A 12,887-nucleotide genomic window follows, 5' to 3' on the forward strand; every position below is an offset into this window, starting at 1 on the left:
CCACCACCGTCGCCGTCGTCGCTGCCGCCTCCTCTCTCTTCCCGTATCCCAATTTATCCACACAGCGTGACCGAGGAAGTCGCATCTCGCGCCGTACCCGACTTTAGTTCACAGCCGAACGTCTCTCGGTACCGAGCGTCATCGGTCACCGAGTGACCCGATCACGGAAGGGGGTAGGGGTGTCTACAGGGGTGTCGTGGAAACGCGTCGCGACGCATGAAATTCCGATGACCGCTAATTCTCTTCGTTATTGTTATTAGGGAGCCTGTCTGGCCGAATCGAACCCGTCTCGGGGATCGAGTGCCAATAAAGGAAAAAGAAGATTAGGTAGTTTGTCTTCGAGGCATCAAAGGGAAACACCGTGTGCCTTTCGATCGGTGAACACTCCAAGTACAGGGTGTTTCCGATATATACACATCAGTAAATTGGGTTGCCTTTCGACAGGGGCATGCTCATCCGCAGGGATCTGCTTATCGGCATGGTAATGCAGAATAAGATTAGATCGCAAAAGACAAGAGAAATTGAATTTTACATTCTGATATAGTGTAAAATTCAATAATATAATATAAAGTATGTATTTAATAATACAAATAATATCTGACTTAAGAAGATTGTAAGGGTATAAAACACATATATCAATATTTATACTTTATACAAACTATATGCATATGAAAGTTGTGTTTATAATATTCTGTTTTATTGAGCAACACATTTTTATAGATTATTTATTGTATTTGTTATTATTTTTATTATTGTTAAGCAAAAATTTGAAAAATGATAACGAAAATCTAAATTTTTTTGTATAAGTACTTTAAGCATTAAAAATAATTTATGCAAAGTTTCATTGAGATTCCAATTAGTTTATAACAAATAAATATTTTGTTTATTTACTGAACAATTAATATCTCACAATGTAACTATACATAAATAATCTTGAACTCATAAAGTACTTATATAAAAAAATTGAAACTTTTATCATAATGACAACTAAAAGGTATATATAGCAATCAATGAACGCATAGCGTCACTTTCGTATGACAGTTACATGTTAAACATTTATTATATAAGCATTTCAAGACAAAAATATTTTTTGTTCAAATATGTTTATTAAATTTTAGGTTAGATTAGGTCAGGTATTATTACTTAATTAGTAAATATATATTTTATATCATATTATTGAATTTTACACTGTATCAAAATGTAAAATTCAATTTCTCTTGTCTTTTGCGATCTAATCTTCATTACCATGCCGATAAGCAGATCCCTGCGGATGAGCATGCCCCTGCCGAAAGGCAACTCAACTTACTGATGTGTATGTTTCGGAAGCACCATGTACATGCCCGAAATGCAACGAGCGACGTAGCCACGAAAGTCCTTTACGTAGGATTATTTAAAGGGTTGCTTTTGCGAAAATCTCGCTACGCTAAAAATTAGTGAAGCTTGACTGACGGGATTTCTCCTGGCTCTTCCTGTACGAAACTCGACATTAACATTTGCCGTATCCAAGAAACATTACTGCACATAAAAGATTTTGCTGAAGTATCTAAAAAAAAAAATATCTAAAAATTATTTAGTAAAAATAATTTTATTCGACATCAAAATAATTATGTAGGACGCTCAAACTTTTTGTTAGAATCTTAAAACTTTTTGCGACATCGGTTATTGTGCTCGAGATTCTTACGTAATTATTTTGATGGTCCAACAAAATTATTTTCAGATCTGTGTCTACCTAAATTTTTAGACATTTCCAGCAAACTCTTTTCTCCTGTGAGCAAAGTCTCTAATCCATCCTTTTGTTGTACATGTACTATTAAATTCATAATGTCAAATTATACCCAATTTGATTTTTAATTATTTCTATAGATCTGCTCCTATTTAGTATGTCATTAACTTAATTAAAATAATGAAATTAAACATTTTAATTCAAGAAAATGTATTAAATTTGACTCAAATCATATTTAGTTTATTATTTACTAAGTGCATAACGTTAATATGGATGTTGTTTACTTTAAAAATAATTACAGAAATGGATTTATATTTTGACATGGAAGATAAAAATAATAAAACGTTATTAACTCAAGGGATTGGATTGCTATTAGTATTAGTCCTTTGATAATTAAGAGGGTGGTATAAAAGCCACACGTTCAGCACTAAATCACGAGTTGTCATGGTGATTTTTATCTAAACCTTCACTTTGTTCTTCCCCTCTATGTACCGGCCCGCTATATTTAATATTTAGTAACGTGGCGTATCTCGGAGCACGCTATTGTCAAAAATCTTTGATGGAACTCGGGCAACAGCTACGGCTTAATGATATAACGAGGACGAGAATGAAGTTTTTCATGTGAAGCAAAACAGATTTGATCTTAAACCGATGACGTAAATACCGTACGAAAAACGGGTATGAAAAAAGTCGAACTCACCCCCCGCGTCTCTCTCCAGCATTTATAGGTCTTATACTTTGACGTTCTTACCGCAATGGGTGGACGCGACCTTCCGATATGACCGAAAATATAGACGCGTAGGGAGACATACGTGGATTGCGGTCTGGTTATGAGTTGACCTACTCCACTTTGGTTCTACCTACGCGCTCCCTCTTTCCAGGGATGCTACCCCTTTTGGAAACTGTCTGGCGTCACGAGGACGCTTGCTCGAAAGTCACGATCTCCCGGTGTTCTATCTTATTATCTACAAAACGTTTTTTCTGATTATTCCAACTCGTTAATCCCCACCCGAAGAAATAATTAATATTAAAACTATTAATGATATTTAATTGCTATTGGATATTAAAACTTTAATATCCAATTAAAATTTGATATATCCAGGGATCTCAATATTTTTGGTCTGATTAATCTAGTATCCAATCTGATTTTAATCAATTACTTCAAAAACTCAAACTATGGGTGGTATAGTCTGTTCTTATTTTAAGATCGTCTTAAATAATGTCTTAAGATGCTAATGCAGCCCTCTGATTGGTTTATGATATCATAAGACTGTACTTAAGACATTCTGAAATATAAGAATCTCTCAACTATGAATACCGGTCTTCGTAACAAACTCAAACATGATTAGAAATATATGCTGCAAAAAATTTAGTAATATTCTTACGATCAACTTGAGTATCCTACATAAATGTCTGCGTTCAGCTGTTATAAAATTTTTCAATATGATCGGTTTATACATTTAGATAGATAAGGAACCAAAAGCAAGAACCAATTATATTGAAGAATTTTACAACAATTGCAAAGCTGCTTTTTCTGCTGAACGCAGCCATTGTTTTGATAATTCAACAAATCTATAGCTAGTTAAATTTTTACATAAGCTTCAGCAAAGCCTTCTTCTTTTCCGTATATGACATTTACTTCTATTCGTGAATGTATCATATCTCTGCAAAATATCGAAACAGGCACGTTCTACGTCGCAAATGTGCGTCATACGTGCGCTCTTATTCTTGAAGGAATTTATCCGAAGCACGATACATTGCCTTTATAGAAATTTAATACTGGAAGATAGTGATTAATTACTCATATTAAGTACTAACTCAAGCTGTTCAGTGCTTTTAATATTTAAAATAAATAGTTTTCTTCCTAATATTAAATTGAATGTTTGTAAGAGTGGATTATTTCTTATATTTGAATTCTTAATAAATAAAAAAATGTGAAATAAAATATTAACGACATTAATTTATGAATTTAGATTTAAGTTTCAGATCAACCTTGGAGAATCACCAATTCCGAATTCGTAATCGACGGGATTATGCGAAAGCACACAATTACTCGCTGTGGTATCGAATACATCAGAAGTCTTGTATGGTACATTCTTTAATAGAATACTTTTATTCAAACACGAGTGTTAACGAAATCGCTGTTAATAGATTAATCGCACGTGACGACGTGGTCACGCATGAAGCAAAACCGCAAAAACTCGGTAATGATATATATAATTATACGTATAACAATCGTATATAGATCATATACAACAAATTCTTGGTATATCTGTAATAAAATCTCACTAACGTAGTAGTATCTAAGGGATGTTTATGCGTTGTGCATACTAATTGCATCGCTTTCTTTTTTTCTTTTCTACGGAATAATGGAGAGTACCTCTGGTGCAGTTAAAACGCACGAGATGAGAAACGTGCATTTGCCCTCTCTTAGGCACGAATATACATAAGATACATATATATACATATATATATGTATACACATATATTCTGTTTTACAAAGACGCGACATAGATCAGGTTCGAATTAACAAACTTCATAATTAATACACGTGATATACATGTAAAATATATATATATATAAGGAGAGATAGAGCTCTCGATTTTACACGATTCAAGATCTAAAATCGTTCTCTCGCTGTAGAAGCCGCCGAGTTCTTCTCGCCAAAACCAAATGTTTACAGGAATGTCTCGGAAAAATAACGCTGTATTGAAGAGAAGTCCGAATAAATCGTCTCCGAATCAGAAACTCGTACAGTGATGAAAGTTTCACACCGATATGTAAAATACACGCGTTGTCGAGCGCGACGAAAAACACATTTATACAGTATACGTGTCTATAATTTAACGGCGGAACGTATTCTTTATGTCCTTTATGTCATATATTATAAAGCCGCGAGACACATGGAAAATTCGTAGCTCGTTAAAAAGATTTACGAGGATCAAGTGAGGCGATGTAAAAAAAACTCGGAGCGACGGAGGAAGCCAGTAAAGTTGAAATCGTGTTTGATATATATTGCCTTCTAATCCTAACGCACAGTTATATAAATATCTCTATGTCTGTGTGAGATAAGTATTACGTGTGCTCAACAATAGTACTTTAATATGACAACCTGCGGTCGGCCTGTCAGCTCGTTGAAACTTGAATTGAGCGACTCGCGTTCGCTTCGGACTCCTCGACAAATAATATATCCATGCATAATTATCGCGTATCAACGCTCTGGACAACGTTCGAGCAGAGAGGTGCATAATTCAAAACCCTTCAGCGTTTGTGATATCCGAGACATATCTTTATTCGTTATTTTCGTAAGACAAACATAAAGAAATAAAAAGTACACTGAAGCGTCAAGTAAGTTCAATGCATTTTATAACGTTCCTTTCTCTCTCTCTCTCTCTCTCTCTTTCTCTCTCTCTCTCCCTCTCTCTCTTTTTATCTTTCTCATTTAAAATACCAACGCTGGCGGAATACAACTACCAGCACAACCAATTATTGGGTCATAAACCACTACTCTTCATCAGCCAGCTCGCCTCTATCCTCCTCTTTTCCCCTCCGACCCCCCCAACTATGTGTATTATATATATTTTCAAATGGACACAATATGTACAACGGGGAACGAGAACGGCACCCGACGCGGATGCACCGAAGCAGTGCAAATCGAGCGAACTTGGGCAACAACCGTTCTCACGCAGTATACCAGCAACTGGACTATTTCTGCTCTTAATTTTTATGTGACGTAAAAGTTATATTACGTAAGAGAAAGATGCTATGACAGTAATAGCATCCTCACTCGTTCGTGTGTGATCTTTTGCACCAGCACGGTTCGGCCTATTGCGAATAAGTGGTATACAAATTCGAGAGAGTGCAATAACAATCAGTAATTGTGATAACTTATATTCCCAGTAGCGAATAAGATTTCAAAGACGTTGAGCAATGCGACTGACGAATAATATTTTGAATATGTATCTATAAATACGAAATCATGATTCGTTATTCGCGGGTACACATTTTGCTCAACGCTATTTTAAAGAGCAAGTTATAGAGCGAAAATCCCTTTACAAGCATAAAAATAAGAATGTAACCACGTGATAAACATAAACCGAGCATTACTTAGCGTCTTCTAATCATGATCTTAAAAAGAAGACGAAAAAAATAAATAAAATATAGAATAAATTTTTAACCAAGCGTCTTATCAGGTTTAAGCACACACCCGTAACGAGCAATCCTATTAATGTAGACCACTACCGTCCGTGTTTATAGCATTTATTATGAACATTCGAGTAACGCAACGTTTGGAGTCTGTGCCTGCGATCGAATGATGGTATATGACGGCAGAAGACAGGCTAAAAAAACTTGGGGGCGGTGGGGATACACTGAGGTATACAATAAGATAAAGGCTGTTCAGATTAGTTTTCCCAGCAAGTAGCCGACTATAACCATGGCGAAGGCGATGAGGATACTAGTTGATGTCGGAGATAACTGGCTATTGCTCTGCGAGGTTAGTCCTCTGGCTGCTGCAAGATTACCATCGTTGCCCAGCGCCGCATTTCGCCACTTCATTAAATCTTCCTGCAGACAAAACATACCAATATATTGAGATTTCTCAATATCGATTTTTTAAATTAAAATTTATGTTAACAATTTATTAAGTCATTCCTAGAATTTGTAGAAATACTGCAGGATTGTCAATTTAATATCTTCTGGGTAACTTAATATAAAAAATGTATTAAGACAAATATTCAGCTAATACAAATTCAAAACGCAACAAGTTTGATTTATACAAATCGATGAAACTATTGTAAAAGATACGTCTAAGTATACGTCTAAGAGTGCTGTCCACTTGACGCTACAAATGCTTCAAAACTTTTGATTGTCCAATCGGAAGAAACAATTTTACTAATTGACCAATCAAAAAATGAATTCGAAGCATTTGTAACATCAAGTGAACCGTAGCCTAGGTAAAAATTGATTTTTCGTAAATACTTGCCCTAAGTTGAAGATTTTCCTGCCTAAGCGTGCTTTCCTCTACCCTAAGCTGATTAACCTCTTGCGCAGCTTTTATAAGTTTCTCTTCTGCTTCACCAAGAACCTGGCGAGAGTCATAGGTTGAAGCCATAGCAAATGATTATTGTTGTTAATATACAACAATATACTTAATATCTTACCTTAGGCGACGATTTGACCGAATCGCCAACTGTTTTATTCTTTCCATTAGTTGCATTAGAATCCGCCTTAGTTGTTGTAGAAGTTGCAGTCATTTTAACCGTGCTACTAGTAGTGTTAATTACGGGATTTTCGAAAACGCATTTCAATTTAGAGTCCATTAACTGATCTGGATTTATATCCTTCCACTAAAAAAAAAACGATGTATATAATTATTATAAATCATTATTTAATTTTAAAATTAAAGAGAATTATTAAAATAGTAAGAAATATGTTTACTTTGTTTAATGACACATTTACTTTATATATTATAAATTTCAATATATAGTGTTATACACTCTTGCGACACTATCAATCTCACTATCAATATATTAACATTAATTAATATTATCATATTAAGTATTTAATATAGAATTATACTCTCTTACCACATCAGTTGGATATTCATCATCATCATCATCTGGTGCTACCACAGTTTGCACCATAAATTTGTGTTTATTTTTCTCCGATGGATCAAAATCATATGGTTGTAAGCATACTGTAAGAAAACATGATATTCAACCATAAAAGAACCTTTTCTAAATTTAAATTATATTATCTAAGAAATACATACAAAAATTATGGAACTTTAAGTATACAAAATAAAATTTATAATTTTAATTTCGATGCTGTAGACTAACCTGCTATTTCAGTGACATCCTTTGGCTTGAGAGCACCAGAATTTGGACGTACACAGTATCTCTTTGGGGCAGTAGTCTTTATTTTAAAATATACCTTTCTATTCGTTGGATTAATTAATTTTATATATGATGTGACTGGGCCTCCTGTAAAAGGACCTGCAACAAGATAAATAATAAAATAAATTTACATTCATTTCCAATGATAAAATAGCTAAATTTATGCGCAAATTCAATGTCGAACAGGTATTTATTTTTTGTTGCAATTAATAAAGTAGAGATCGTAAAGACAGTAAAAAAGGAAAACTATTTCTGGAGAAATACAGGTACAAAGTATAAAGATTGGCTGCGTTCAGCAGAAAAGACAGCTTTGCTACTATGATAACAATTTCTAATTGAAAATGCACGAGATAGAAAATTCTGATCATATCAATCAGAATTCTGGTTATCTCAACTATAATTGATTTTAGAATTATAATTGATTTAACCAGAAAAATCTGTTTTATCCATTTTAAACCAAATTTTCTATTAATGCAACCAGATTTTTTACTGTAAGATTTTTATATGTGATTGAATAATATATTTAAATCCAGAAAGAGAACTAATGGCAGGACTAAATACACATTAAAAAATCTTACAACATAGTTGCAAAATTGCTTTTTCTAAACGCAGCCAATATAAATATTAATACTTAATGAATATGTAATTATTTGACCCAGTTTTACTTTTTTATGAGCTACCAATATATCCAGTTAGCTACCACAAATTAACAAAATCGTTCTCATATGTTATTACAGTACCAAAGAGAACTACTAGGTTTACGTTTCTTCAAAGTATTAGATTGAATCAAGATCCATCATCTTGATTAGTTGCTAGTCATTCAGTTATTAGTCATCGTTTTTATTAGATAACGTTCAAATTCCTTTTGCAAAAGCGATACGTAAAGCAAAAAAATTGTAAATCAATTCCTATCGCATAGATTATGTAAAAGTTAGCTTTTACTAATTATAATTACATATTACAAATAAATTATCGCTGAATTATTATTTAAAGTAAAAAAAAATGTAAATGCAAATTCAATTTCTTACATATAGATATATCGTTTATTTGCTACAACAATGGAATTAAAAAAAACAAAGTTATTCAGAAAATAAGTTTGAATATTTTAAATCATTAAAATCTTGTAATATTAATTTCAAAATGCAATTTTGATGTAATAACTGATTATAGAAGAATAAAAGTATATAATTTTAAAATGCATAGTTTTCTTTCTTTTCTTTCATATGTTCCCCCTTTTTTACAAACATTTAAAAACAATTAAATTTTTACAAACAATTAAAAAATAACAATGTTTCAATTATATCGTTGTAACAAATGAGCGATATATAGGTTATATGATTCATTTTAATCTTAACAAGCAAAAATATACAATTTTACCAAAAGTAGTAATTAGAATGATTTTTATATAACTTTTTTATTGGGAATTTTTCTTATAAAATTGTATATTTGCGAAATATTTGTCTGTTAAGATAAATGAATCACTCTGTGTAAAAAAAGAAACATGTGTAACAGATCTGTATACATATGTGACAGAAAGGAGTAGACGGAATAATCAAAATAATGAATCACTGTATAGAAAAAGAAACACGTACAACAGATATGTAGCAGAGAGGAGTAAACGGAATAATCAGCTGGCGGATTGCGGGATTGTTTTCGAATGCGTTTCGTTCCCGATAACGAGAGATCATCGTGCTCGCCGAAACGGCGATACGCCGTGGATGTCTCAAGTGTTTGTGCTCGCCGAATGTAATACGTACGACACGCGACACCGGTCATAGTCGAAGGACGTCACATTACTCGATTTGAGCATAATTAATGAATCTTATTTTCCATCGATAAGAGCAAGACAGCGAAGCGCCGAACGAACGCAACAACGTAAACAATCGCAGCCGCTTGGCGATATTACGTCTCTGAGGTGTTAAATAGAGCCCCATACTACGTGGGCGTGAATTACGAATGAACAATATGCAAACATATATATATATATATATATATAATCTATTTTGTTTTATGAAATTAGTTCTGCAATGTAATTCTCTAAAGCACTCCTCCAAAATTCTAAAAAGAACCCCGCGTGCGCGCGTAGGTGGACGAAACGTAGGGGAGAGACCAGAGTTCAACGTTCTCGCAAGAAAATCCGAGCGGACCTTCCATTACGGGGAGAGAGAGAGAGAGAGAGAAACGGAGAAGAGGAGAGAACAATATGAAAATGGTAAAAATTCCCGAACGGCATTATTCGGAAGCTAGGCGATCTACCGCCGGCCTCCTATCGCGAGGCATAAATAAACGAAGCTCTTATGGATTACTGGCGTATAGCGGCTAAGTGGAGCAGCGAGTATAAATTCAATAAATGGTTTTTCCTCGTATCGGCGATTAGCGATCGGCGACGGGCATTGAGAGTATAACGGCAGAGGCGATCGATGGGCAGCCGCACATCACGTTTCGCGAAAGACCGGGAAATCGACCGATCTCGCCGTCTCCCTTTTCCGTTTCTCGTCAACGGGGAGAGAAAAAAAAAAGCAGCTGCGGAAACGCGGAAATGGCCAGAGGGCGCGAGAGCCATCGGCCTCGTCGTCGTCACCTGCCCGTTCGTTTCGTTCCCTCGTCTCGGGGGGGAAATTCGCCCCCGTCAAGACGCGGCAGAGAATCGAGACGGACGGACCAGGATCGTCGGCGTCGCGGTCGTCGCGGCGCCGCGACGGCGGATCACGATGGATGACAAGCGGATCGACACACGGGGGACAGATGGGGTTAGGTACGGACTCGGCGACGTCGCACACGCTCGCCGAGGCACGGCCGCGACCTCGGTGCGCCTCGTTACATGCGGCACGACGCGACAATCGTCGGGCTAGCTAAGCGTGCCGCGTCGTGCCGTGTGGATGAGACGAGGAGGAACGTAAGCGGCCGCGCGGGCGGTCGAGACGGCCTTACGTCATCTTGACGACGTAGCTCCGACGTAGCTCCGTCGTGCCGAGCTTCTCGTCGCGAACGGTCCGCGAATGTCGCGAGCGACGGATTCGTTGTACTCGCTCGACGTTCAACGCGTTTAAGCTCGCGACAAGGAACACGGCGAGGAAGAAATGTAAAAATTGAGAGGGAAGAGATACTACACGACCATCTTTTGATCTGAAATTTCGTTTCACAGCGTACCCCTGAATCGGAGCTCGTTCTGCGGCTCGATAATTAAAACCTGCTCGGGCTTGTCGGATCTCGACGACATCCTGACTGCGGACCAAGACGAACTTCCCGACGGACGAGTCACGGCTTTGTTGCTGTCTTCCACCACCTCCTCCTCCTCCGCCGCCACCTCCGTCTTTTCGTCTTCTTCTCTTCCTCCTCCTCCTCCTCCTCCGCCGCCGCCGCCGCCGTCTGCTGAAGCGCTAACGGGTGGTCGACGACGCGTTGGGCCCCGCGTATTGACAAGTTGCCTGGTGCTCTATCTCGTCGCGATTCCTCCGCGTCAGCCGTATACAACGTCGGTGTTGTCCCGTTTCCCGTGCCGTATCTTTACCGAGATTCCGTTGGACTGATTCCGATTCGCGGCTGGCCAACGATGCGCATGCGCCCACGACGAGGGAACTGTGTGCGTCTGCGAAGTGCGAAGTGTAGAGGCCGCGTTACGTCACGCCGCCGCGCCACCGGTAAACCGGTCCGTTCGTTTTTCTCTCACGGTTCTCTCGTGGCTGCACCTACACTGTACTTCCTGTACTTGTTTCAACTCTAATTTTTCTTTGAATTCTTTATTTATTTTGTCAGAACTTTCATGTAAATTTCAGAATTTTTTTTCAGAATTTCTCTCTAATATAAATAATAATTTTTTTCAAAATTTCTATAATATGATGGATAATAATTGTGTCTGTCATTTGAGTAACTATATTCTACTTTATTACTTGAACTCTGATAAAATTTTTTCTTTGAATTCTTTATACAATTTTGGAACTTTTATGTAGAATTAAATTTCAGAATATTTTAGAATTTCTGTGATGTAGATATTATAGATAACTATATGTATAATAACTATGTAAGCGTATTTTGTAACTGTATAAAATTATAATATAAAATATTTTAAATTTATTTTCATTGAAAATTCTTACGTTTTTTTATGTGAATTTTTCATTCCGTAATTTCTCCATATAACACAGAACATATTGTCTTTAGGACGTCCCTTGGAGATCTCATCTATACCACCGACGAGATATTATTAAAGACCGTCAACCCTGGGGAAATTTTCGGCGGTATAAAAAGGGCCCCAAGGGCTCGAAGATAATCGAAAAACGCTGACATTATCGACAATTGATATAAATTTGCTATTATTAACATAAATATTTGACTAATACATTATTAAATTCATGATATTTTATTACATAAATGCTCTATAAATAAATATGCATATTTGTAAAACGATAATATCCTATATATTGCCGAAAAATTACAATTTTTTTCTCTGCAGTTATTATCTCTGTTGACAATCGAACTTTGACGATAACACTGAAATCACAATTTTAAAGAAAAATCGAGTATTATTGAGTTTTAAATGCACGTACACCGATAAACACGTCTACTGAATTAATAAATCATAAAATTAGTACAATATTATTTTTTTACTCTTAATCGCTTCAATATTAACAAGGAACGAACTCCCATAAGGATGTCGGTCTTTAATAATATCTCGTCGGTGTCTATACTGAACGGTTGCTGAAGAAAATTAAAAAATTTTTTAAAAGGTGCTTCTATTAATCATCATGAATATCGAATTACTTATCAATTTAATTTATGATGTTACTGTATTCCAGTTTAGGACTGCGTTTATCAAGATCAAAATCAATAATTATTAAATAATCGACGCGCAGTTTGCTTGAACTGGAAAATATTATAAATAAATAAAAAGGAGTGTAAAAAAGATATTACGTTCTAATATGTTTATCTTTCTCACTCTCTTTTTTTTCTCCCTTCTTTCTCGCTCCAAAAGTCATGAATTATTGCGTCTCCGACTACTCCAATTTCTTTGGGCTTTTGCTGACGCGCTTGTAATTTTTTATTATGCTCTGCATAATTAATTTTTTTCGTCCGAGCTTATATCATTTTTTTTATGCACTCACGTTCTCTTTCGAGTTAATTTTCCTATCGTTCTCTTCCCTATAAGCGCAAAATGTTCCTAGAATGTTACATGAATATTATTAAAAAAATTAAAATAATGTTATAATATTTCGAAAATATCATAAATATTTTTTTAATATTACAGGAGTATTCTATAGAGGTTATATGTC

At 35.7% G+C, this 12,887-nt stretch overlaps 2 protein-coding genes across 2 annotated transcripts in view; one reads left to right on the forward strand and one right to left on the reverse strand.

Moving 5' to 3' along the window:
- The window catches only part of LOC108726589 (methylosome protein 50), a 58,915-nt gene that overhangs the window by 42,449 nt on the left and 3,579 nt on the right, over positions 1 to 12,887 (forward strand). The gene's annotated exons all lie outside the window — the stretch shown is intronic.
- On the reverse strand, positions 5,968 to 11,216 carry Vap33 (VAMP-associated protein 33kDa). Its single transcript, XM_018454261.1, has 6 exons — positions 10,771 to 11,216; positions 7,564 to 7,719; positions 7,312 to 7,421; positions 6,886 to 7,071; positions 6,708 to 6,809; positions 5,968 to 6,289 (listed from the first exon to the last, which is right to left on the reverse strand). The coding sequence occupies exons 1-6, from the start codon at positions 10,838 to 10,840 to the stop codon at positions 6,122 to 6,124; spliced, it is 792 nt and encodes a 263-aa protein (XP_018309763.1). The 5' UTR covers positions 10,841 to 11,216; the 3' UTR covers positions 5,968 to 6,121.

The sequence above is a fragment of the Mycetomoellerius zeteki genome, unplaced genomic scaffold (assembly GCF_001594055.1).
Source record: "Mycetomoellerius zeteki isolate Tzet28-1 unplaced genomic scaffold, Tzet1.0 scaffold430, whole genome shotgun sequence".
NCBI classification, from domain to species: domain Eukaryota; kingdom Metazoa; phylum Arthropoda; class Insecta; order Hymenoptera; family Formicidae; genus Mycetomoellerius; species Mycetomoellerius zeteki.

Excerpts from the sequence above, each read along its gene's own strand:
- Vap33 (XM_018454261.1), bottom strand. The coding sequence starts at position 10,840 with ATGTCGTCGAGATCCGACAAGCCCGAGCAGGTTTTAATTATCGAGCCG. Across the intron at positions 7,422-7,563 it reads GGATGTCACTGAAATAGCAG|TATGCTTACAACCATATGAT; the intron begins GTTAGTCTACAG and ends GTTTTCTTACAG. Across the intron at positions 6,810-6,885 it reads CGGTCAAATCGTCGCCTAAG|GTTCTTGGTGAAGCAGAAGA; the intron begins GTAAGATATTAA and ends GACTCTCGCCAG.